This window comes from Drosophila busckii, chromosome 3R, assembly GCF_011750605.1.
Source record: "Drosophila busckii strain San Diego stock center, stock number 13000-0081.31 chromosome 3R, ASM1175060v1, whole genome shotgun sequence".
NCBI lineage: Eukaryota > Metazoa > Arthropoda > Insecta > Diptera > Drosophilidae > Drosophila > Drosophila busckii.
In genome coordinates, this window is record NC_046607.1 from 4,543,859 (window position 1) to 4,567,180 (window position 23,322).

At 39.9% G+C, this 23,322-nt stretch overlaps 9 protein-coding genes across 14 annotated transcripts; 3 read left to right on the forward strand and 6 right to left on the reverse strand.

Moving 5' to 3' along the window:
- The first annotated feature begins 474 nt into the window (after positions 1–474).
- Positions 475–1,155, forward strand: LOC117134856 (heterogeneous nuclear ribonucleoprotein H3-like). Its single transcript, XM_033294082.1, has 3 exons — positions 475–539; positions 599–878; positions 955–1,155. The coding sequence occupies exons 1-3, from the start codon at positions 495–497 to the stop codon at positions 1,002–1,004; spliced, it is 375 nt and encodes a 124-aa protein (XP_033149973.1). The 5' UTR covers positions 475–494; the 3' UTR covers positions 1,005–1,155.
- Positions 1,156–2,957: 1,802 nt separating this feature from the next.
- LOC108604709 (heterogeneous nuclear ribonucleoprotein H) lies at positions 2,958–7,033 on the reverse strand. 3 transcript variants are annotated; one of them, XM_017994276.1, is made up of 9 exons: positions 6,934–7,033; positions 6,252–6,704; positions 6,056–6,187; positions 5,127–5,271; positions 4,412–4,563; positions 4,078–4,344; positions 3,574–4,019; positions 3,235–3,514; positions 2,958–3,158 (listed from the first exon to the last, which is right to left on the reverse strand). In XM_017994276.1, the coding sequence occupies exons 2-9, from the start codon at positions 6,673–6,675 to the stop codon at positions 3,109–3,111; spliced, it is 1,896 nt and encodes a 631-aa protein (XP_017849765.1). In that variant the 5' UTR covers positions 6,676–6,704; positions 6,934–7,033; the 3' UTR covers positions 2,958–3,108. The 3 variants fall into 3 exon arrangements, with proteins under 3 accessions (XP_017849765.1, XP_017849764.1, XP_017849767.1); XM_017994275.1 differs by having other exon boundaries at positions 4,406–4,563; XM_017994278.1 differs by having other exon boundaries at positions 2,958–3,514.
- Positions 7,034–7,687: 654 nt separating this feature from the next.
- LOC108604453 (protein spartin) lies at positions 7,688–12,542 on the reverse strand. The gene is made up of 4 exons (XM_017993933.2): positions 12,417–12,542; positions 12,191–12,340; positions 8,125–9,615; positions 7,688–8,067 (listed from the first exon to the last, which is right to left on the reverse strand). Exons 3-4 carry the CDS (start codon positions 9,600–9,602, stop codon positions 7,836–7,838), a joined length of 1,710 nt encoding a protein of 569 aa, XP_017849422.1. The 5' UTR covers positions 9,603–9,615; positions 12,191–12,340; positions 12,417–12,542; the 3' UTR covers positions 7,688–7,835.
- LOC108604452 (polycystic kidney disease 2-like 2 protein) lies at positions 9,713–12,026 on the reverse strand. Its single transcript, XM_017993932.1, has one exon. It carries the CDS (start codon positions 11,937–11,939, stop codon positions 9,735–9,737), a length of 2,205 nt encoding a protein of 734 aa, XP_017849421.1. The 5' UTR covers positions 11,940–12,026; the 3' UTR covers positions 9,713–9,734.
- A 574-nt stretch (positions 12,543–13,116) lies between the features above and the next one.
- On the reverse strand, positions 13,117–17,805 carry LOC108604137 (importin-5). Its single transcript, XM_017993446.2, has 5 exons — positions 17,555–17,805; positions 16,624–16,773; positions 15,470–16,561; positions 14,039–15,389; positions 13,117–13,967 (listed from the first exon to the last, which is right to left on the reverse strand). The coding sequence occupies exons 1-5, from the start codon at positions 17,633–17,635 to the stop codon at positions 13,330–13,332; spliced, it is 3,312 nt and encodes a 1,103-aa protein (XP_017848935.1). The 5' UTR covers positions 17,636–17,805; the 3' UTR covers positions 13,117–13,329.
- Positions 17,806–18,035: 230 nt separating this feature from the next.
- LOC108604698 lies at positions 18,036–18,880 on the forward strand. The gene is made up of 2 exons (XM_017994257.2): positions 18,036–18,540; positions 18,597–18,880. Exons 1-2 carry the CDS (start codon positions 18,117–18,119, stop codon positions 18,863–18,865), a joined length of 693 nt encoding a protein of 230 aa, XP_017849746.1. The 5' UTR covers positions 18,036–18,116; the 3' UTR covers positions 18,866–18,880.
- LOC108604697 (structure-specific endonuclease subunit SLX1 homolog) lies at positions 18,858–19,843 on the reverse strand. Its single transcript, XM_017994256.2, has one exon. It carries the CDS (start codon positions 19,824–19,826, stop codon positions 18,909–18,911), a length of 918 nt encoding a protein of 305 aa, XP_017849745.1. The 5' UTR covers positions 19,827–19,843; the 3' UTR covers positions 18,858–18,908.
- Positions 19,844–19,904: 61 nt separating this feature from the next.
- Positions 19,905–21,232, reverse strand: LOC108604699 (mediator of RNA polymerase II transcription subunit 31). Of its 4 annotated transcripts, none has more exons than XM_017994258.1 (4): positions 21,166–21,188; positions 20,760–20,997; positions 20,485–20,574; positions 19,905–20,432 (listed from the first exon to the last, which is right to left on the reverse strand). In XM_017994258.1, exons 2-4 carry the CDS (start codon positions 20,785–20,787, stop codon positions 20,023–20,025), a joined length of 528 nt encoding a protein of 175 aa, XP_017849747.1. In that variant the 5' UTR covers positions 20,788–20,997; positions 21,166–21,188; the 3' UTR covers positions 19,905–20,022. The 4 variants fall into 4 exon arrangements, with proteins under 4 accessions (XP_017849747.1, XP_033150010.1, XP_017849748.1 ...); XM_033294119.1 differs by having other exon boundaries at positions 20,760–20,914; positions 21,166–21,180; XM_017994259.1 differs by lacking the exon at positions 21,166–21,188 and adding an exon at positions 21,029–21,047 and having other exon boundaries at positions 20,760–20,914.
- A 271-nt stretch (positions 21,233–21,503) lies between these two features.
- Positions 21,504–23,301, forward strand: LOC108601634 (protein arginine N-methyltransferase 1-B). The gene is made up of 4 exons (XM_017989532.1): positions 21,504–21,605; positions 21,669–21,959; positions 22,108–22,337; positions 22,394–23,301. The coding sequence occupies exons 1-4, from the start codon at positions 21,603–21,605 to the stop codon at positions 23,013–23,015; spliced, it is 1,146 nt and encodes a 381-aa protein (XP_017845021.1). The 5' UTR covers positions 21,504–21,602; the 3' UTR covers positions 23,016–23,301.
- Positions 23,302–23,322: the final 21 nt, after the last annotated feature.

Here is a 23,322-nt window from a genome sequence, read left to right on the forward strand (position 1 = left end):
CTTCTAAATCGGCCCCATCTATAATAGTTCATGATCATTCTGTGATCCTGGGCAGAGAACAACGTATCCTAGGTAACAATTGAGGTCGGCATGGTAGGGAGGCGGAGGATTGGGATCAATTTTGGACATATAATCCGGTGGAGTAGGATCTAGTGTTCCTCAGGATACCCTGAGTACCGGAAATCGTACCTGGGAGGTCAAGCTTCAATAATGGCGGCGGCGGTGGCGGTTTTAATAACGGTGGCAATGGCGTCGGATTTGGAAACTTTGGTAATAATTCAGGTGGAGGCGGAGGGATTGGCGGCTTCAATAACGGCGGCGGCTCTGGATTTAATAATGGTGGTAACAGTGGTTTCAATAATGGAGGCAACTTTAATAATGGCGGCGGTGGCGGTGGCTTCAACAATGGCAACAATTACAATTCAGGCGGCGGAAACTTTGGCCCTATTGGTGGTGGACGCAACAATGATGATGCGGAGTACTTTACAATTCACATGCGGGGCCTGCCTTACAATTCGTTTGAAAACGATGTCTTCAAGGTGAGTAATGAGTAAAGCATCCTGCAGTAAATCAAATTATAATTGCATTATTTTTGCAGTTCTTCGATCCTCTGCGGCCAGCCAATGTGCGTATCAATTACAACAAGAAGGGACTGCACAGTGGAACAGCTGACGCATACTTTGACACATACGATGACTCTCAGCTGGCAATGAAGCGGCATCGCGAAAAGATAGGCTCTCGTTACATAGAGCTTTTCTATGATGGCAAAACACGAGGAGGACCACACATGGGTGGTGGTGGTGGAAACAATGGAGGAGGCGGTAACAACAACAATGGAGTGGGTGTCGGAGGAGGCGGCGGTGGAAACAATGGTGGAGGTAGTTTCTCGCGCCGTATTTAAAAACTTATTTCTTATTAATTCCTTACATTTACATACGTTAATGTAAACGCAAGTATTTCATAAGTCTATGGATCGAAAACAACATACCCAATCAACAAGATGAATATACAACGGACAATGTCGATAGTGCATAGAATTAAACTTCCCGAACGCATCAATTACAGAATACAATTACAAATGCAACTGTAACATGGACAGTTCCGAAAATTGTAAAGCACTTTACAATAAAAACATAAAATAATATTTTAGTGAAATCTGAGCATTACGTTTTAATTAGTTTCAACAGAACGTGCACACAGAATCCTATGGTGAGGTAAGCGGAAGTTACTATCACAATAGTTTACCCAACGTTCTGTAACAAAAGCTCTACATATAATACATTAACTGTTTCTAGATAAGAGAATGATATCTTCTATGATTTTAGTGACGTGACTAATTACGTGTGTATATGCCAGAATATATTTGTAAATTAGCATATTGCGCTGGTGCTCTCAACGTTTAGCTATGTTATGCCCCCAGAAGTTGAACCTGCTGTCTCGTCCGGCCCAGTGCTTTTTCTGTCTCAGAGATCGTTATCATCAGTCTCGTGTTATGAATCGGATTGTCTCAGAACACACCTAATTGCGTCAGTAATAATAATAAAGTTCATTGATCTATGATCTAGAACGATCCATGTTGAAGATTGATAATGTCTGGCGTAGACTTGGTCTAACAGACGCCGTCAATATTATGACAATACATTGATGATTCATATATTCTCGTATCTAAGATACTAATGCTACTCTCAGGCATTCCAAGTGTAGATTCACGCTTCTATTTCTAATTGTTAACTCAATGTAGAAGTTTTATATTATGTACCGAATGTTGGGGAGCGGCCATTTATTAACAGACGAACATACTTCAAGTGTAAATAAATATACAGCAATGCACGATTATGCTTTTTATGGAAATTTTATTGCAAAAAATGTACTGGAAACCGTGTGATATTGATATTAACAGTTGTTTTTTTTGAAGTTGCAGAGCGTGAAATTGTGTGCATTAGGTTAAGCTTGTTAAATTAACAATATCTAATAATACGTATGAAGTGCTAAGGCAATTTACAGGATTAAGTGTTTTGTGTCTTGATTCTATGAATTTTATACAACAATATATCTAGCTAGGCACGACAAAACATTACATATAATTTTATAGTCCCAAATCATTTGCTTCTGCGATATTTTACCGTATTTATAGGCTAAAATAATTGTAAATCACTGTATTTAAAGTGGATTTCCTTTGATACTTGTATTTTTGATGTATTTGATGTATGGTGGGTGGACACTGCCCATATATTATATGTACCATGTTTTGTCTTGAGACGATATAAAGTGTTTCGGTATATAGCATTCTTTAATACCTCGGCGACCCGCCAAAAGTTAACACCCGCTTTTGCGCTTATCGACTTCTTTAAGTATTTTTAGAATATGTAATTTAACAAGCTAAAATATTACAAATTTCACCCTCGCTCAAGCTCTATAACAAAAACACTTGTTTTGCAATAAATATTTACATAAAAAATGCATCAATCGACTAGCAGTTGGTTTTATCTGCACTTGAGTAGTTTTCGTTCGTCGTTTAATAGAAACTGCTGGCCGCTCTCCCTAAGCCATTGATGTAACATAACTATAACAAACTTTTACATTTACATTTGAGGAATGCGCACTCGCGATCAGCACAACAATAACCTCAATAATGATATTGCGGCGTCTGTTGACCAAGTCTACACCAGACATATATCATCTATAGCCGATCGAGACATTTATATGTAGTATAGCACTGCAATTAGTGTTGTGAGCAACAGCAACAGCTGGAGAACGATCTTGAACTGAGAAAGCTTGGGGCTCGACTCGGTTCAATTGTGGATAAATGCTAATGCGAGCACAGCACATCATACAATAATACTTATAAATATGTATGTTTCTACATATGTAATTATATGTAGACTTTAAGAACGTTGTACTATTGTAGATAGTACTGCTTTCGTTCTGTTGAAACTAATTAAAACGTAATGCTCAGATTTCACTAAAATATTATTTTATGTTTTTATTGTAAAGTGCTTTACAATTTTCGGAACTGTCCATGTTACAGTTGCATTTGTAATTGTATTCTGTAATTGATGCGTTCGGGAAGTTTAATTCTATGCACTATCGACATTGTCCGTTGTATATTCATCTTGTTGATTGGGTATGTTGTTTTCGATCCATAGACTTATGAAATACTTGCGTTTACATTAACGTATGTAAATGTAAGGAATTAATAAGAAATAAGTTTTTAAATACGGCGCGAGAAACTACCTCCACCATTGTTTCCACCGCCGCCTCCTCCGACACCCACTCCATTGTTGTTGTTACCGCCTCCTCCATTGTTTCCACCACCACCACCCATGTGTGGTCCTCCTCGTGTTTTGCCATCATAGAAAAGCTCTATGTAACGAGAGCCTATCTTTTCGCGATGCCGCTTCATTGCCAGCTGAGAGTCATCGTATGTGTCAAAGTATGCGTCAGCTGTTCCACTGTGCAGTCCCTTCTTGTTGTAATTGATACGCACATTGGCTGGCCGCAGAGGATCGAAGAACTGCAAAAATAATGCAATTATAATTTGATTTACTGCAGGATGCTTTACTCATTACTCACCTTGAAGACATCGTTTTCAAACGAATTGTAAGGCAGGCCCCGCATGTGAATTGTAAAGTACTCCGCATCATTGTTGCGTCCACCACCAATAGGGCCAAAGTTTCCGCCGCCTGAATTGTAATTGTTGCCATTGTTGAAGCCACCGCCACCGCCGCCATTATTAAAGTTGCCTCCATTATTGAAACCACTGTTACCACCATTATTAAATCCAGAGCCGCCGCCGTTATTGAAGCCGCCAATCCCTCCGCCTCCACCTGAATTATTACCAAAGTTTCCAAATCCGACGCCATTGCCACCGTTATTAAAACCGCCACCGCCGCCGCCATTATTGAAGTTGCCTCCGTGGCCGCCATTATTAAAACCTGATCCTCCGCCCGAGTTATTGCCAAAATTGCCAAATCCTCCGCCTCCACCACCGCCATTGTTACCAAAGTTGTTGCCCATGTCTAAGGCAGAAATAAATGCATTAGAAATACAGACGAAAGTAGAAAAGTTATTACTAACCAAAGTTGTTTCCATTGTTATTGTTGCGATTGTTGCCAAAATTATTGAAATCACCAAAATCGTTGCCGAAATTTCCAAAATTTCCAGAGTTTTGACCAAAGTTGCCGTTGTTGCTGTGGTGCCCGCCTCCGCCACCACCGCCTCCTCCTCCGCCGCCGCCTCCTCCAGAATTGTTACCGAAATTACCGGAATTCATTAAACTGGGAAGATTGTTAAATCCAAGCATATTATTGGCTCCTACTCCAAAGTTGCCATTGTTGCCCCAATCTGCATAATTGAAAGTATTATTAGAATGTCTGCCAAACTTGCATAAAGACGCAAGCATTACAGTTACCATTGCGACCTCCAAAATCGTTACCACCACGGTTGGCTCCACGATCGCGTATGTCATATGGTCCTGGACGTCCACCGCCGCCGCCGCCACCCCCGCCGCAATTTGTAGCGCGTTTCAATTCAGCAATCGAGCTGCGAAAGATTTCAATATACCTAGGAGCAGTAAAATGAGAAGAGAGAGCATTATATTAGTAAGCATGTAGGCATAAAGAGTCCATGGTCGAACTCCTGGGCTAATCATATAACAATCCGCAAAAGAAAGTAACTATTTATCCTTGGTTAGGTAAACAAACAAGCAATGCCCAGACTCTTAAAAAGTCGCAATTATGATCAAATGTATAAAGAGAAGTTGCTCCTTTGGTATTAATACAATAATGACGGGATTAATTCGTTTGCTTTTGTTGGGGAAAAAAAAATAAACAAATAAAGCAGACCCAACCAGACCCGTGCTACGCACAATTTGATTGTGATTTGTTTAATTACTGAAATAGGAATGTTATATTATTAACTTTCGTTTGAATTGCTGAGAGGCGCTGACTTTCAACAATTAAAACTGGATTTGTTGTAAAATACTTATATATTTTGCACATGTTACCATAAACGTTGTTTGACTGTAGCTTGCAGTTTTTATTTGGTTTTGCTTTTAGTTATGATTGTTGTGGCTGCTGCTGCGATTGTTGCTTGTAATTGTAAATGATGAAGTGTAAGAGACCCACCTGTGCCCAATTTTTTCACGATTTCGGCCCAAGGCTTGCTCAGTGTCATCCTGGCTTTCGAACTGAACAAAAGCTTCCCCAGTAGCACGACCCCTTCTGTCCATAACAAAAAGTATGCCCTCCCGATCCGTTTTGATTTCCAACCCTGCCCATGACGATAACCAACAAAGATTTATACAAATATATAGAGAAATACATATACATATATATATATAGATGCAATGTTAGGATAGATACAGAGAAATAGAAAAGAGATAGAGAGAAAGAGACAGCGGTGTACTTAAATATATTTTTTTTTACAAAAAAATACTCAAGTGGTGGCTTCTCTTTTGACAATTGTTTACAGAAAAGTTTCTGTTCAGCTTTGTCACCTCTTATTTGCGTTAAACATACACAAAGGAAACATTTTCGTGAGTTTAAATAAAACAAAATAATTTGGCGCCTCAACATAATGTGTAAGACTATAAATTGCAGATTGTTGACATTTTTATCTATAATATAAAAAATAAAAATACAACGCATTGTTTGAAAAGCAGAACTAAGCATGTGTGTGATTTTTGTTGGGAGAGGTAAACTTCATGCTTCAATATCAACAATCTTTAAATACAAATTGTGTTAGACAAAACTATGCTCGAGGCATAGGTAAGTAAAAGTTGAAGTGTGAGTGTATGCGTGTGATTTAAAATGAACGAAATCGAATGAATTTCTAATAAAATAGGGCCCTGGTCCTCGGTTGTACAAAACACTGGACGATGGCTGCTCAATTACAATTAGAACCCAAGAGTCTAACGCTCACCATAAAGATATAGCTATAACATTATTATTTGTTCATGCATACAGGATTGGAAATTATTAAGTTATGTTCAGCACAACCCGCTATATAAAAATTTTAAACAAACACACGCTTGAAAGCTGCTGCATAAACTTACCGGTAAAGAATTCTTCAATTTGCTGCTCCGTAACAGCGTAAGGTAGACCGCGTAGCTTTACAACAAAAGCGCTGCCATGTCCGCCAGTCTTCCGCATAGCTTCTCTAGCCTCCTTCGGCGTAGCAGTGAAGACTGCAACAGAGTAAATCAATTAGAACATTTGTTCAACACTCAACCAGTTAATAGAAATATTCACCTTCAATATATCGATGGCCCATGCTGGCTTTGTTTAGCTTGCGCGCCTCCTCTACATCCTCCTGACTGGCAACCTCAACGTAAGCTTCGCCAGTGTTTTTTCCATCCACACGACTGGTCACCAGGTGGATGCCCTCCGACCCGTTGAGAACCTCCACATTTCCCAGAAAGTCAAGAATCTCCTTGTGTGTGGCCGACCAAGGCAGCCCGCGCAATCTTACAAATTTTGGACTTTCACCAACATTACCAATCTTTACGTTGTTAGATCCATCATCGTCACCCTCATTATTGCCGTCATCATTATCGTCGTACTGATCGTCGTCTTCATTCTGCTGATTGTCTTCATCATTATCGTAGTCATCATCATCATTGTTGTCGTCATCCTGGTCAAAGCTTTGATTGAATTGCACGTCTTCATTCGACATTTTCGGGTTACCAATTGACGGCTTCCGTACTGTAAGTTTTAAAAGCTTTATATTTAATGCTGTTTACAAAACTGAAATAACAAAAATATTAGCATGGTCTTGTTTGCAAAGCCGCCTGGCTTCAGACTACACACGCCATTTTGTTTTTTTTCGCCTGCCGGAGTCTCGCTGTCTGCATTGAGCAGCATTTTTTGCACACATTTTACATTGCAAGTAACCAACAAACGATAACAAATCCTTTCATAATAGTTTACTTACACTTTTAAACCACTTGTAAATATAATTTATTTTGTTTATTTGTTCTACTTTACGCGAATTATATCGTAAGAGCGCAGCATAGATTGTTTAATATTTTATAGGAATTAGAGTTGTGCCTAACAGTGCTGCCAGATATTGAACAGCAGTATAGGCTAGATTACAAATAAAAAAGGCTAAAACAAGCTGTTCAAAAATAATATCATTAGGTTTTACGACATTTCTCAAATTAAATTGGTAAACAAATTATCCATTACATGGCGTTATTATTTATTTTAAAATATATAAATATTTCTGAATTCAAAGAACAAACCTATGTTTAATATTGCATTTAAGGAGTTTGATTTAATTTATTTGGGCAATTTGCTATAGCAATATTCATTTGATTGAAGTATTTATATAATTGGTAAACAAGTTACTTAGTTTTCAATTATTTATAACATTTATTTCTACAATTAAAATTATTGCTATGCTATAAGCTATTCCTTTTTTAAAAAATGCTAGGTCTAACTTGAAATATCTGATCTGGCAGCACTCGTACTTATAGACCTACTATCGATATGATCGAGGCCTCGATTTCTTTTTTGGAACATCAATGTTTTGTGAGCGGCTAACCACTAGGAGTAGGGACCATAAAACTGTGATTTAGTTCAACTGAACTCTTATCGAAATGTCGATAGTACTCTGTCAGCCTTCTTCCTGACGAAAACAGATTATTTTCAAAGTAAAAAGTCAAGGTACATTTTCAGGGTTTTGGTGAATAACATATAAATATATTGAAAATATTTGGTTAGTTTTTACAATTTGCTAATAAGACAGCTCACATCATGCGAAATGGCAAAAATCCTATATAAATAATATCAATGAGTTATCATTTGGAGACTTTAAAACGATAAAATTCATAATTATTCCTTTAAAGCACGCAAGTCTGGATACAAGGAGCCTGCCTTAATATAATGAGATTCGGGTTTGGACGCATCACGTCTAGATTCAACCACAACAGCTTCCCCTGTCTTCTTCACAAGCTTTTTAGCCAAGCCCTTTGGTGTAATATAGTTAACGTTCTGGCTAATAACGAATGCATTACCCACTGTATCAAATGTGCCACTAGCCAACTGACCAGCTGATGCACCATATCTAGAAAGGATAAGAACATAAGTACAACAACACCGTAGTAAATGATTTGAAACTCACTTATGTTCAATAATTTTGACAGAATTCTCGCTTAAACTGTTTCCCAGTATTTTGGCCGATGTCTCCAGACTATCAAATACCGTGGAGATGCCCTCTACTGTACCTGCAGCAATGGTCATAGCTCCCTCCATGGCACTGTTCGCCTGAGTGCTGTCATAGCCAAAGCCCTTTTGTAGCAGACGCGAGCCTTGGGTATGCACGTGTGGCGCCAAGTAGCTTCCAGCTGCCATAGCAGCAGAGCCGACTTTGCCTGCAAACCAGCTTGTCATGCCAGCAGCTGCATGTGTCACTTTTTGTGCTACCTCAACGCTCGTCTGCACTGAGCTGGGCACTTGAGACGTTGCCCCTTCCGAGGCCGGTTGCATTTTTGATATCAAATATGGCGTAGATTTCATCATAAATCCACCGGTTTTCTCGGCGCCTTTGATCAGATTTCGTGCTATAAAGCCCGCCGCGCCCACAATGTGCTTTGATACCTCTTCTGATCTGGACGACACCACAGCACGTTGTGGACGTGTGGGCGATGGCAGCTGTTCCACAGTGCCCGCCAGCACAGCTTCAAGCAGATCAAGAAAGAATTGCTGCAAATCAGCCATTTGCTCTTCCTCGGTTTCGCCTGCAGTTGTGCTGAGCGGACGCTGCGATTTAACCAGCATTAGACCAAACGCATTGCCCGGCTGATCGGCTTCCATGTCTGGCAATATAAACGCGCCGTAGTCAGTGCAATAGCACTGGGTTACATTTGGTATCAAAGGATAAAGCCAAATGGATGTCCCAAGGTCTTGTCCATGCAATTGCTGCTGCTGCTGTTCCATATCGCATTGTATAAAGCAGCAACCATTCAAATAGTTCCATTTGCCAGAAACAGTGCACATAATCAGCGACATTTTTGTGCTGCCCGTAACAGTGGTAACCTGACCGTTGTTCTCGATTCTATACAGCTTGACCTGCGCCTGGAACATGTCATCCAGCTGTAAAAGCGGCGCCGCCTCATGACTGGCCAATAACTCGCGCAGACCATCGGCCATTTGCTTATAGGTCTTTGGACTGCCACTGGCATTGTTAATATCATAGAATGTTGAGGGATTCTCGGCCAGCAACGACTGCCGTGACATGCGCTGTCCATCCGTTTGCTCCTCTTGTGCCTCTACAGCGCTATTGTCGACGGGCGAATGCTTAGCACGCAGCACTTTTAGGCGATAGCTTATCTCGGTCCTGGTGCTTTTTAGCCTTTGGATTAGGGCACAGGCATCATTCCATTGCTGCTGCACTGCATCAATTTCGTTTGGCAGACCCACCGCTATGCTAAAGCAGGCCTCTATCATTTCGAGCGCTAATTCATAGGCACCAATAGCCTTCTCAATTGATTCCTCTACTTCATAATTAATACCCAGGTCCACCTGCTTCATGATTTGCATGTTTGACTCCTTAATGCTGGCATATGCCTCCAGAAATTCTATGTCCGTGTGATCGTCCATGACGCCGTCAAAGCTGCAAATATTTCAAGAAAAACGATATTCAATAGATAGGTAAACAATATTTATTTATTAGATATTTCTTTAAAAGAGTTTTCTATGATTATCACCCCATTCCCTCAGGCTCTATAGAAGTTATGCCTTTTTCTCAAGATCAACAGATTTCTGAAAATTGTCATCCTTATCCGTAAATAGCAGGCGTTCCATAATTTCCATTTGGGTGTTTAGTATAAGTTGAACCGTTTTCATATGCTCTATACGTTCTCTATACTCCAATTGCTGTGTTTCTTCATCTTTTACTCTTTGTTCTTCTTTTCCTGCGTTGAAGCCCATGAATAAAGTACGCCCAACGCGATATTTAATACTTAAAGGTTCTGCCTTATTCTTGCTCAGCAGTAGTTCAATATTTTCGGCTACTGTGCGGTTGTTTCTTTTGTAAACCTTACGAGGACGAAAAATGTTCAAAAAGAAATTACAAAAATCATAGTATTCAACGCGCATAAATTGAAAAAATGATATTTGATTCTTAACTGCGGCATCACGCGTTGCTCTGGCAGTTGTGAAATAATCGTTTATTAGTGTCATAAAAACATTGGTCAAGAGTATGGAAAGAACAAATCCCATCATTGCATAGAGAAATATGCCTAAATATTTGCCACCATGAAAGAGCTCATCTGGGGTTATTTCTGAGGTAAATCCAAAGGAGAAGCACATTAATGATATAATGCTTTGAAAAGGTCGCACAAAGTTCTCGCTATTGTTGCCATTGATTGTGGCAGCAACAATACTAAATGACATCAAAGTAATAAATATAATAATGCCAGTTATAGCCAATGGCTTCCAGGCCAAGTATAATGTTCTTGTAAATATTTTAAATAAATTGGAAAACTGTAATATCTTCCATATGCGAAGAGTAGTGATGCAGATAAGGAATCCATATAATATATTATTAAGCGCATTAAGTCGAGCTGGGCGTCGAAAATCAACGAAATCAAGTTTGTTTGAACCCTCTAATCTCTTACTCATTGAAGACAGCAAGGCAGATTGCAAAATGACGCATACAATTACTAAAAAATTCAGCGCGAATATAATCAAGTCCATCTTGATCCACATGCTACGTATTTTTGATCGATCATACCACAGCGTTATAAATAATGCTTGAGAGAATTGCACAACAACAATTATATAAATCAACTTGACAAGCAAGTTAGTGTAGGATTCTTGATCAAGTTCCAAAAGCATGTCAATACTATCACAGTCAACATCGGGAATTACGCTACCATAAGGTGTTTGCTCTAGGCGTAATGTGCATATGCTAATTATATTCGCATCCATATTGAAGAGCGAAAAATCCATAAAAATTGCCGAAGTATTGTAGTTCAACCAGGTATATTCTGTAAGGTAGTCTAGTATTTTCATTGAGTTTGCTTTCGTTACAGCGAGCAGTGAGACGTAACCCTCGAGCTCAGGATAATAATGCAATTTACCATCATGGTTGAAGTTCATTACCACCGAATCGACAAAATCATGACGACCGTTAATGGGCTTCCAAGGATCATATATACGCCAGTACTTATCTTCATAATGCAGCCGACGATATGGTAAAGCCCAGCCGGGCATGTATAATTTATCATCAAATTGAGGATCTCTAAAATCATAGTCCTCAAATAAAAAACGCAATTGACGCAATCGCACTACGCCGATCATTTTAGTTTGCTCGCTGTGTACCCACGAGTAAATACGATCCTCAGTCTTATAATAATTAAAAGTGTCCACCAAAGAGGACTCGACGAAATCAAAAATTTGATTAAGATGAACTACGTGATTAATTCCCATGTAGTCCGAATGATTGTTAGTTAGCAGCTCTCTCAAGTTCTGATTATTATGGTATGTTAGCTCATTACGAGTAGACAGTAGCAGAAAGAAAAGCACAAAGAAGAACTTGAAAAAAAGAAACAGATCTTGAGCAATTTGTTTATATGATTCATTAAGGGCTGTGTTTCGATACCGCTCCGTGATCAACAACTGAAACTTAAAGCTTTGCAATCTCTGCTTGAGAAATTCAATACGATCATTATCTTTGGAGTCCTTCTTCTTTAAGGGACGCTCCCTGGGCATTGGTTCAGGCCAACAGGCTTTATCAATTGAAATAATTATAAACTTAATTGGATCCGCAATGGTTAGTTGAAAGAATAACACTATGAAAATAGTAATAAGTATGTTTTTAAAACTTTGCGTCTCATGATCAAAGCCCGAATATATGCAGATCAAAGCCGCATTAGCAGATATTATTAAGAATGTTATCACAAAGGTTATTGCGTCGACAGTTCGTTCACCCATTTTTTAAGCTTTTGATTAAGACACGAAATACTAATAAAAGTCACGACAAGCTTACACACGAATGAAATATTTGTGAAACGACTATTTAAATATAAATTGACATATAAAATCAAGCACCTTAGTTAAAATTTCTACAAAAAAAAAACTAAATCTGGCATTGCAATTTGTTGGTCATGATTGAATTACAGTTTAATTGGACTTTGAGGTATGTCAACCCCAACTTCAGCTGGTAACTTGTTGACTCTACTTACATACGTATAACAATCCGAGTAGTGTTTTGGTTTTAACAGATTTTTGTTTGGTCTCAACTAATGTCAAAGGGATGCTGCTGGTGACTAATCGCCTTGTTTATTTTCAGTGTACTTTGCACCCTTTGGCTTTGTCAATGTCCACAAGTACGGCTAAAAATATGAACACGTCGCGTTGAGAATACACATAACATTTTACATTAATTTCATAATCTCTTGTGCCGCTTACCTTATCTACACACATATTTCACAGCTATTCTTATTTTTCTTGATCATAATCATCAAATATTTGTACTTTTGCTCTTTAATCCATTTTAAATCTTATTTTGTTTTGTCCCAGCATTTTAATTGCTATTGCATCAGCTGTTTTATAGATGTTTGCAAAAATGTTATGCTTCTGTTAAAGCGAGCAAAAATGTTACGCTCCTGTTAAGCTGAGCAACCGTTTTAATTCAAATAAATTATTGTTTACAAATTTTATTAGTGTTTCCTTTTTAAAAATTATCTGTTACAAAATGCATTTAAACGAGCTCTTTGAAGTTTTATTTTCCATTTTATTACATTTAAATACAATATTATTTAACTTTAATTTCGTTTGATTTGCGGACAACAGTTAGATCCTTTGAGGGAGTCCAAGAGATTTTCATATAATTGTTATATGAAAGAATGTTTTGTTCATGTTTTGAACAACGAATAATAATTGGAAATTATTTTAGATGAACAAGTTTTTGATTCAACATGTCAAATTCTAACGCGATGCAGACTTTTCGTTGGGGGTAGGAGAGAAGAATACACCTTCCAAAAAGACTCCCAAATCGGGAGCCGAAGATGATTTTCGATTGAAATCACAATATCTATATAGAATAATACACTCTATAAGCATATGCATGTTACATATTATTTTTCCTTACGTGGACAATTATGGTATATAATATATATGTATATATTTGCGAACTTGCAATAACGAGAAAATTGTTTGTTTTCCTTTGTAGAGCATACACATGCAATGCTCGAAATAAAATTATGTGTATGTGTGTGTGATCCTATAAATTTTTTTTTAAGCTTTTCCTTGTTTTTTTTTTTTTTTAATATAATGCTTGTGCTATAGAGTTATAGCTGCTGGCATGGATGACTTTAACCGTTTAGCTAGACGGCACACTGGGAAACTCTCTGTAGGCTTCCTGCAGCGCCTGCTGTTGCTCGGGGCTCAAAGAGCTGGCGCAGGCCTGCATTACATCGGGATTGGATTCTATCTGTCGCACAATAGTTAGCATACGTGTGCCTGGCGCTGTCTTTGGGTCAAGCACATTTGTGCAGAATGTGTCCGCAATAATGGAAACGATGCGAGGCAGATTGCAATTGTTGGCGCCCAAAATAATTGGATGATTACCCTCAATTAGATCGCATAGATAGCCATAAATATGGGTAGCCTCCTCGGTATCTTCGGATGTGGGCAGCCAAGAGAACCAAATGCCAACCAACTCATCCACATTGCTCAACGCAGACTTGTTATACTTCAGAATCTTTGCAAAGGCCGATATGGCATTCTCCGTAGCATTAATGTTCTCGATTTCACGAGCCTTGGGATCGTTGATTACTTGCACTAACAATGGCATCAGCCCAGCGCACGTGATGGCAAACTGATCACCACCAAATTGACCCAAAACACCACAACCGTAAGCGGCTGCCTGGCGTACATCCGGTGATTTGTCCACCACATATTGCTGCAGAGCAGGCGTGAATATTTGCTGATATGGCGCGCAAGCGGGACCGCAGAATTCTAGCAAGAAAACAAATATAGAATGTAATATGCATTTGACTAATGTATTTTTAGCCAATTTGAGGACTTACCAATTATATCATCGAACACACAGATGCCCCACTGACGATCGGCAAATGGACGATTGGGATCCAACAGCTTGACAAATTGCGGCGCCACCTGATCGAAGGCGGGCAAGAACTGCGCCTTGCAAGTAAGGAAAAGTGCATGGATGATGTCCACTACCTTGGACAATATGTAAATATCAGTGTCATCCTGCTCGGCCAGCTCTTCTTCCACACCATCGTCATAATCCTCCTCAGCGCGTGCAGCCAAACGCTTATCGGCGCGCTCAAAGTGGTCAACCAAATATTTGTTGACAATCTCCAGCACTTGCTTCATGGACTCCTCGTTAAGACAATTGGGTCCTAGCGTCTCAATACACTTGGCTAACGAGTTCAGCAATTCGGATTGCACATCCGGCTCGGGCTCGGTGTTGATAACCTTAAGCAGGTCAGGACAAATGTAAAGCCACATGCCCTCCAAATATTGCGGGCCCTTGATTTTGGCGCAATCCAGCAAATATGGCATCGATTCAGCTGCTGCTGAGCGCACACCATCATGGAAATAGAACTTGAGCAATGGCACCATGAGGCGCACCACCTCCTCAGCGTACTCGGCAAAGCCATCCTTGAGTTCACGAGCATAGCAAACCAACATTTCGCAGGCGGATGCCTTATCCTCCATGCCAGCGGTGCGTATAGCAAAGTTCTGCTGCTCACCCAGTGTAATAAACGACCATTCCACATCACCTTCGATATCTTCCACTTCCTCGTTGTCGAGCAGCGCCACCTCCGGTTTCATCGCAGCGGTACGCATGACCGGTCCCATAACTAACGGTAAATATTGCTCAAACTGCTTGCCCAAGACCTTGCACATGCGCGCCCAAGCCGTTATCAAATACGATGTTTGCGGATCATCATCGGGCAGATCACCCTCAGTGTGTGTCTTCAGCAGCATGTCCATGACCTCTCCAGCATCTCCAATGAACTTGTCACGGCCCACCGCAAGACCAATAAGACTCACACATTCAATTGTTTTGCCACGCAGCATACGTAACTCCTCTGACTTGGCGTTTTGAATAATGAACTTCAAGCAGGGCATTAGGCGATCGTAGTAGGCAACAAACTCATGCTCGCATGTATCTGCAACTGAGGCAATGGTGGTGACCACCTGCTCCAGCACCAGCTTATTTCCCTTTTCCACAAGCTCCTTAAACTTCGAGTTCAATATGGTCTCGAGCTTAGACATGATTGCATCCAAATAGCGTGTCAATATATTTTTGGGACAATCTTCACTGAAATTGACCAAAGCAGCGCCAGCATGAGCCTGCACACGAGGATTCTCCACATCATCGAGCAGCAGCAACAAGCCTGGCACAACCTAAAAAAAAGTCAAAAATAAAATCGAAAATCAAATGTTTGGTAAACAAGTTTGAAGGCAATGCCGGTTTGAGTAATTACCTGCTCGTGGAATTTTTTCTCAAACGTGGGTGCAAAATCTGTGGACATTTGTCCAATGGCATTGCAGGCAGCGTAACGCACACGTGGATTGGGATCACGTAGGTAATTAAGCACACCGGACATAACTTGATCCAGAATGGCATCCATTTGCTTGTGGCAACCCTCACCAATGGCCGAAATTGCCATAAGAGCGGCAAAACGATGCTTCCAGTCGGCGTGATTAAGCATGCCGGGCAAAGCGTTCATCACATGGGGGAGAACCATCTTGCCACCCAAGCCGCAGGCCAAACGATCCAACGAAGATTCGGCAATTACATTATTATCGCTATGATCGTCCTCATTGACAACATCGGCAGTGGCCCAGTTGTCATCATCATCGAGATCGGTCATCATTTGCAGCACAAGCGGTATAAGTGCAATAATATATTTCTCTGCGCGCTTGCGTACCATAGCAGGCGCATTTTCGGCAAGCGAGACCATCGCTTCAAGCACCAGATGGCGCCAGCTATCCTCAAATTCCGTGGAGCTAAACACCTTCATGCATAACTCAAAGATGAGCTCCAATTGTGGACGCAAAAACTTGGGACAATTTTCTGTCATGTCAATAAGCAGCTTGAGCAAACTCTGATCATCCTGAGCTTCAATCGATTCACCAGTGATGACCAGCATGCGTGGCAATAAATCTCCAAAGTGCTTGTATATGGTCACCTCTTTCTCCTTGTCGTGATAGAGTATGAAAGCACCAATGGCACGAACTGCCTGCAAACGCACCTCACCATCGCCATTCTCCATGCTCTTCGACAGCATCTGCTTGATCAGATCAATATATTGCGTCTCTTGATTGCCAAATATTGAAGGAACGCTGCTGAAGATGCGCAATGCTGACTCCTGCAGCTGTGGTGTTGGCGAATTGGCGCACTGGAAGAGAAACTGCAAAATGTCGGGCCACTGATTGTTACCATCCTCGTCAATTAAATTACGTGCCACCTCGGCAACCACTTCACATATTTTGCGACGCAGCTGTGGGGTCACATCTTGTTGAACGGCCATCAGGATTTGCTGCAGCAATTGATTCTTGGAATCAACTGGTAGCTAAAGACATTAAAATCAAGATTCATTAAATTTCATATCGATTAAATTCATAAAAGGCTTACCTCTTTGTAAAATTCGGCAAACTCGGAGGTGCAGAGGCGACGCATGAGCACGGCAGCCATTTGGCGTGCTTCTTCCGATTGCTGGCCATTTAATATGTTCCCCAACAGGTGTGTTACCTTCAGCTCCCGGGACAAATTGTTGTATGCATCCTAAAACGGAATAATATTTAGCAACAAATTCAACCTTGCAACAACTATTTATATGTATCGATCAATCTATTGCGAATTGCATGACTACGGGGATTGTAACTGTAATCGTTGCACATGTATTTGTAAACAAGTGAACGCATGGCGTGGGCGGCGCCAAGGTCGTCAGCTGTCAGCTTGAATTTGATTGTGTGTGTGTGTGTAAGCTTGGGCGGGGTGGCATATGTAGCTTATCGAGTGTAGACAGCAAATGTTTAAATATGAGACCAAGAATAACAAATAGATTGCATTACATTGATGACTCATATTAAATTTAGGTACATTTTTTTGCACCTGTGCTTTGTTTCCGTTTAGCTGGCATATGCCAAATATGCATTATGTATATATAATTAAAAATGTTGCTCCCACAATTTGTACAAGCGCTGTTTCCGCTTTAAGTGCTCACTCTCGCTCTCTCTGCTACACGCACACACACACACACACACATATATATATAGGCGATTACTAAGAAACGACATGCGAATGTCGTAGCTAAAAGAGAGATCAAAAACACGTTTTGTGCGTCTGAAAAAAATATACACACATGTTTTATGCATGATTCAGGCTTTTAAACAAAACATCCAATTTCCACGATGACTTTGGATAATTGCCATTGTTACACAGCAAAGATTTTGCATATCGCCTGAGAATGTTTGCCTAATTTTCCAATCATATACTAGATGCAATTTTGATTTGCATATTGCGCAGTTGCCTCCTCGTCAAATTTGGCATTTTAGCGACTCACCTCAGCTTGCTTGCGAACATCATTGTCCATGGACAGCAAAGAGCTAAGGAGCTGCTGGAATTGTGCCTGGTCCGCTGCCATTTTACTATGCAGTGTTCACGTCAATTTTTGTATTTAAAAAAAACGAATGCGGAAAACACACTTCACGCGACGAAGCCGCCACCAAAAAAGAACCGAAGTAGCACCGGGTTGCCAAAATTTCAAAGTTTTTTAATGCCGCGTGCTATGCGATCGATCTCTGTTATTCAGCTCAAATATATGTTGTGTAGCGTTTCGTTAATATTGTGTGTAAGTTTAGAGTAGTGTTCAATATTGATAATTGTTTCAAATTGGTTATTATGAAAAGCACACTGAGTAATTTTGTAGCACGGTGACAATAATGGCATCTGGCCAGCGAGCGCGGGTGTTATCGATTTACGATAATGTTTATGGTTGCGAAAATTCAAACCTATCGGGTAAGCGTTGCACAAATTGACATTCACATGTATTTGCAACTGCAGCATAAATAAAACATAAACAAACGCACTGAAACAAAACGCTATCTGAATGAAAAGGCGCAGAAATGAGTGGTAGAATTTGTGTTTACAAAGGTTGCAATAATTTATACGTGGCTCAGGATAAAAGCGGTGGCCACACCTTCTTCTCATTTCCAAAGGATCCAAAGAGGGAGAAACTTTGGAAATTGTTGGGCCAGGTGCATCCGAAGATTGGCCCAAAGCAATTATTTATGTGCTCTAAGCATTTTGATGAAAAATATATATCTGTAAGTAAGACTCGTACGATCTTAGTGGGTGAGGCAGTGCCAAATGCGTACGAAGATAGGGACGAGGATGAGGAATACGAAACTCATGAAACTAAAGAAATGACTGTCCCATCGTCAAGCACTCAGCAAAGCTTTACTATTAATCTGTATGACGATCTGAATAATTTGGAAATGGTTGAGTCTACAACTGCTACAACTAGTAATGAACAGGCAGACGCTCCAGGTAAGTTTAATAATATGATTTTATATAAACGTTATTACTATTGTTATTGCTTTTAGTTGAAGTGAAGCTTTTACCGCTGAACAAGCGCAAACGGGAGGCATCACCCATTGTGACTAATAACGAGCCAAACGCTGCTGCAGACTTTGATGATAAACTGCTGGACTCCAACGAAGTTTCGATATTCAAGTTCAAAGGCGAGGAATATGTGCAAATGTCTAAGGAATACTATCTACAGGAGAAACGCCAAATGAATAACAAATTACAATTGTATAATCGAATATTGCGCGGAATCAGATCACAAATACAAACGCTTGAAGAGCTATGATAAAATAACAGTTTTCGCTTATTTATTAAAATATATATATTACTTAATCTATTTCCTTATCCGCCTCCAAATCACTGTCCAACTCGGGAACATCACTGAGCTCAGCCCCATCTTCACTGTCCACTTCTATATCATTAGCCTTATGGCCTAAGCGTTTGCGTTGCAATAGGGCAGCCCAGTTTAGTTGGGTATCGCAAAGTGGACAACGACCGCTGATGGGAATGTATTGACCTGGTTGTTGCTCCTCGCTTAGAAAATAATTAGCTAAACAAATCATGTGACAAGTGAGTCGGCAAGTAAGATTAAGACAGCCCAGGCGCGAACGTTCCGGATTCTCAATGCGATTCATGCATAAATGGCACTCTAGTGCCCACAACTTTTGTGTATGATGCTGTTGCGCAGCAGCTAGCCGCTGTGATGCAGTTATGGCCAGTTTGCCGCTAACTATTTGCATATGCGCTGGGATCAACTGCTCAAACTCACGCTCATATTGCGTCTCCAGCCAGCGCACAGTCAGTGATAGTCTATGCCAGGGACCTACGCTCAACATTTTGGTTAGTATGCGCAGATGATAATCAAAGTGTGTCTCCTTGGGCCTTTTGCGCTTAAGTTCCGGAAATATTTTTAAGCGCGTCGACAATGCCGGCTGTTGCCAAGCCCATTCGAACTGCAACGCTGTGATATTGTTCGCAAAACCATGCACAATTAAAACCATTTGCCAGGGTCCACTCTTACTGGTCTTTTTGGCACCACCAAAGTCACAGCCGCGATTGTGTTGATTTATCCTGCGCTTCGGATTTACTGTGAATCCTACATAGCATCTGCCGTGGTATCGCGTGTCCAGACTCTGACTGCAGAGCAAGTAAACGCCATAGAAGTGACCCTTCTGCGCTAAGACAGTGTCAGTTGTATCTTTCTCCTCAAAGCCTGTTGTTGTAAAGCAAATATTAGTGGAGTTCATCTAGAGCGCACAGCCAACAACTAAAGGAAGCGACTTCACGAGCATATACACATTATAAAAAATCTAAATACATTAAGGTATGATCTATACTCCGACTGTATTAGATTTCAAAGTTCGTTGTTCTCGTTTTTAAGTCTATAATTTAAGCTTGCTTAATCTAATTTATTTTCCTGATTTGTCGACCCGATTGCTAATATTATTCTAGCTTTATGCTTCCGCTTGAAGCAATGCCATTCATCTCAGCATTGCCATTTTGTAAGGCCGCTTGTTGTGGATTGGCTGCTTCTGATCCTGGAGCAGTGGCTGCTTCGCTGGGACCATTTTGGGCTGCTGCCGCTGCTGCGGCATTCTCTTGCACTGAATTAATTAGTTTTATGCGTTTGCGGGTATAATGCTGCCATTGTAGTATTGCTTGATCATCGATGAACTTGCAGCACTGATTGTTGACGATCTCGCGACGAAAGTGTTCGTATTGCAAGAGATCTAGGAAGTACAGACACATTGGGTACATTAAATACTTGGCATAGTCTGGCTCTTTCCAGTACTGCAAATACTTTAGGTAGTTGATAAATGAAGCATCCTTAAAGTACCCGCGCTGTGCTAAGACTAAAATTAAAAATAATTTAATATAAGATTTAAATATGCAGTCAGGACATACAGTTTAGATAGTTGGGATTGGACAAACACTGCACAAACTCCAGCTCGATTTGCCAGCGACGCTTTTGTTGCTCCTCCGACTCTATAGTCGCTAAATGTAAAAAGATAAATATTAATTAATATTTGTATTCAAATTCTTTTGTGTTGATTTATTAGTTTCAAGCATTGGTAAAATTTCAAACTAAAAAGCATGCAATCAAATTAAATTAACAATTAATATACGAAAATATTGAATGAATTACATGTTTGTTTTGTAATTTGTGGTGGATTACTTACTCTTACCCTTTCCGTACATTTTGGCCATTTTTCTAGCGGTTGTGGAAAGGGTCTGGGTTTCGCTGTTTTTGTTGTTTTTGCGTTTAGTCAGTTTGTTTGTATTGCTAATTCTTCAAGTGGTTGTGAATTTTCTTGTTTTTGTGCTTAATTGTGTGCTAATAATTTACAAAAATCATAAGATTCACAAAATTTTTACACAGCTTGTATGTGAGCATGAGTGTGTATGGATATGGGCGAACTAAATAAATTTAAGAAAAAAAAGCACATACAAACACAAATTGTAATTAGAGCGGCACTTAACAAAAAACACTACTACATAAGTCGCTCCTTTAACATGTTGGATGTATAATTTGTATTCTGTGGTAAGCAAAATTAAATAAAATTTACTATTATTTCAACTACAAACCGTAAGACGTGCTCATGTTAGGGCTGCATAAAGATCGATGCTAAACTTTAATCGATTTTTTTTTTTTTTAAATTCGCATGAATACGTTTTTTTTTTTATAAAATCCATATATTTATATTTAAATAACATATATGTAAATATACTTAGGTCCAAATAATAAAGTATAAATAAATCAAACACAATTTGCATCTTCTTAAATTTATGTTTGACGGCTCAAATTAGCACATATCATCCAGGGGTTCTTCGATGATCGGACTTACAGGGCTGGAGCGATATCGATGCTAAAATTGAGCTCATCGATACTATGCTGATTTGAATAGCCCTGGCAGAAATTGGTAGCACTTTTTCGCGTGTGTTTGAGAGCGAAGCAGCAAAGCTGAATTTTTAGAATTTGCCAAATTTATTACACGCGATAAAATTACAGAATAGCACTGAAAATGGTATGAATAAATAAAAGTAACTACGCCAAGTATATATTTGTTACACAATCGTTTGCTCTGCAGTCTACTACAGATGTGACAATGGAATCAATTGTAGAACTCGATGGCGCCGGCCTCACACCCAACGCTAACGCTAATACCAATGCGAACAATGTGATGAAGAGACTGCCCAATGACACTGAATCTGCTAATCCGGGTGAAGGGCAAGCTAATCCTGATGAGATGACATCAAGGGATTATTACTTTGATTCATATGCACATTTTGGTATTCACGAGGAAATGCTGAAGGATGAGGTGCGAACGGTCACATATCGCAATGCGATGTATCACAATAAGCATCTGTTCCAAGGCAAGGTAAGAGTTGTTAGTTGTAGCATCATACCTGGTATTCACTTTTATTTTTCTCTCGCACTCTTACACTCTGTGAGTGCGTGTGGTCCATGTGCTCTAAGTAAAAATTCGTATTCTTGATCTGATGAGTTTAATTTTTAAAAATTTGTAGACCGTCCTTGATGTTGGTTGCGGGACTGGTATACTATCAATGTTTGCCGCTAAAGCTGGAGCTGCCAAAGTAGTAGCGGTAGACTGCTCGAATATTATAGAGTTTGCTCGACAAGTTATTATAGACAACAATTTGCAAGATATCATTACTGTGGTAAAAGGTAAAATTGAGGAGATTGAATTGCCAAATGGAATTGAAAAGGTGGATATTATCATATCTGAATGGATGGGGTAAGCGCCGAGCACAAAACTAACTAACAACAACTTTAATAGCATAATCTTTATAGCTATTGCCTATTCTATGAGTCTATGTTGGACACGGTTCTGTATGCACGTGATAAGTGGCTCAAGCCCACTGGCATGATGTTCCCAGATAGGGGTACACTTTATATCACAGCCATCGAGGATCGGCAGTACAAGGATGAGAAGATCAACTGGTGGGATGATGTGTATGGTTTTGACATGAGCTGTATACGCAAAGTGGCGGTAACTGAACCACTTGTGGATGTTGTGGATCCTAAACAGGTTGTGTCCACTGCTTGCATGGTAAAGGAAGTGGACTTGTATACAGTGCAGAAAGCCGATTTGAATTTCTCGTCAAAGTTTAACTTGACCATTAAGCGCAATGACTTTGTGCAGGCATTAGTGACATATTTCAACATTGAATTCACCAAGTGTCACAAGCGTCTTGGTTTTAGCACTTCACCCGATTCCACATATACCCATTGGAAGCAGACGGTCTTCTACTTAGATGATCATTTGACTGCTAAGAAGAATGAGGAAATCAGTGGCACGTTTCAAATGAAGCCAAATGAACGCAATAATCGCGACTTGGATTTCGTCATAGATATTAGCTTCAAGGGAGAGCTGTCCGAAATTCAAGAATCAAATACATACCGCATGCGTTAATATTTGCCATTTTACCACCTTGGCCCTTTGGCTCACGTCCTTCTTATTGAGAGGGTATGAATAAATATGACTAGACGTAAGATATATTCCAGTGCGAAACGTGCAACGAATTTGTGTTGCGTCTTTTACTAAGTTTAAAGTGTACCTATTTTAGTATACATAATTTTACAATTGTGCGCCTGTTTAAATTATATTTCAAGAATATTGCTAAGGAAATTGTACAGTAGCACGCATCGTTTCATACAAAAACAAAACATAAATAAAGTGTGCATGCCACACAATTTTGCTGGAAACTACTTTAGTGCTC

Bases quoted from the DNA above. Each gene is read 5' to 3' on its own strand.
- LOC117134856 (XM_033294082.1), top strand. From the start codon at position 495: ATGCGGGGCCTGCCTTACAATTCGTTTGAAAACGATGTCTTCAAG. The intron at 540-598 runs GTGAGTAATGAG...TTATTTTTGCAG, and splicing joins TTGAAAACGATGTCTTCAAG to TTCTTCGATCCTCTGCGGCC. The intron at 879-954 runs GTAGTTTCTCGC...TGTAAACGCAAG, and splicing joins CGGTGGAAACAATGGTGGAG to TATTTCATAAGTCTATGGAT.
- LOC108604709 (XM_017994275.1), bottom strand. From the start codon at position 6,675: ATGTCGAATGAAGACGTGCAATTCAATCAAAGCTTTGACCAGGATGAC. The intron at 4,564-5,126 runs GTGGGTCTCTTA...TACTGCTCCTAG, and splicing joins CGTGAAAAAATTGGGCACAG to GTATATTGAAATCTTTCGCA. The intron at 4,345-4,405 runs GTAATGCTTGCG...TCAATTATGCAG, and splicing joins TGGAGGTCGCAATGGTAACT to ATTGGGGCAACAATGGCAAC.
- LOC108604453 (XM_017993933.2), bottom strand. From the start codon at position 9,602: ATGGACGATCACACGGACATAGAATTTCTGGAGGCATATGCCAGCATT. The intron at 8,068-8,124 runs GTGAGTTTCAAA...TATCCTTTCTAG, and splicing joins GTCAAAATTATTGAACATAA to ATATGGTGCATCAGCTGGTC.
- LOC108604452 (XM_017993932.1), bottom strand. From the start codon at position 11,939: ATGGGTGAACGAACTGTCGACGCAATAACCTTTGTGATAACATTCTTA.
- LOC108604137 (XM_017993446.2), bottom strand. From the start codon at position 17,635: ATGGCAGCGGACCAGGCACAATTCCAGCAGCTCCTTAGCTCTTTGCTG. The intron at 16,562-16,623 runs GTAAGCCTTTTA...TAATGTCTTTAG, and splicing joins TTGCCGAATTTTACAAAGAG to CTACCAGTTGATTCCAAGAA. The intron at 13,968-14,038 runs GTAAGTCCTCAA...TTTTCTTGCTAG, and splicing joins TGTGTTCGATGATATAATTG to AATTCTGCGGTCCCGCTTGC.
- LOC108604698 (XM_017994257.2), top strand. From the start codon at position 18,117: ATGAGTGGTAGAATTTGTGTTTACAAAGGTTGCAATAATTTATACGTG. The intron at 18,541-18,596 runs GTAAGTTTAATA...TATTGCTTTTAG, and splicing joins TGAACAGGCAGACGCTCCAG to TTGAAGTGAAGCTTTTACCG.
- LOC108604697 (XM_017994256.2), bottom strand. From the start codon at position 19,826: ATGAACTCCACTAATATTTGCTTTACAACAACAGGCTTTGAGGAGAAA.
- LOC108604699 (XM_017994258.1), bottom strand. From the start codon at position 20,787: ATGGCCAAAATGTACGGAAAGGGTAAGA. The intron at 20,575-20,759 runs GTAAGTAATCCA...TTTTACATTTAG, and splicing joins AATGTACGGAAAGGGTAAGA to CGACTATAGAGTCGGAGGAG. The intron at 20,433-20,484 runs GTATGTCCTGAC...TTTTAATTTTAG, and splicing joins CAATCCCAACTATCTAAACT to TCTTAGCACAGCGCGGGTAC.
- LOC108601634 (XM_017989532.1), top strand. The intron at 21,960-22,107 runs GTAAGAGTTGTT...AAAAATTTGTAG, and splicing joins AGCATCTGTTCCAAGGCAAG to ACCGTCCTTGATGTTGGTTG. The intron at 22,338-22,393 runs GTAAGCGCCGAG...TAATCTTTATAG, and splicing joins ATCATATCTGAATGGATGGG to CTATTGCCTATTCTATGAGT.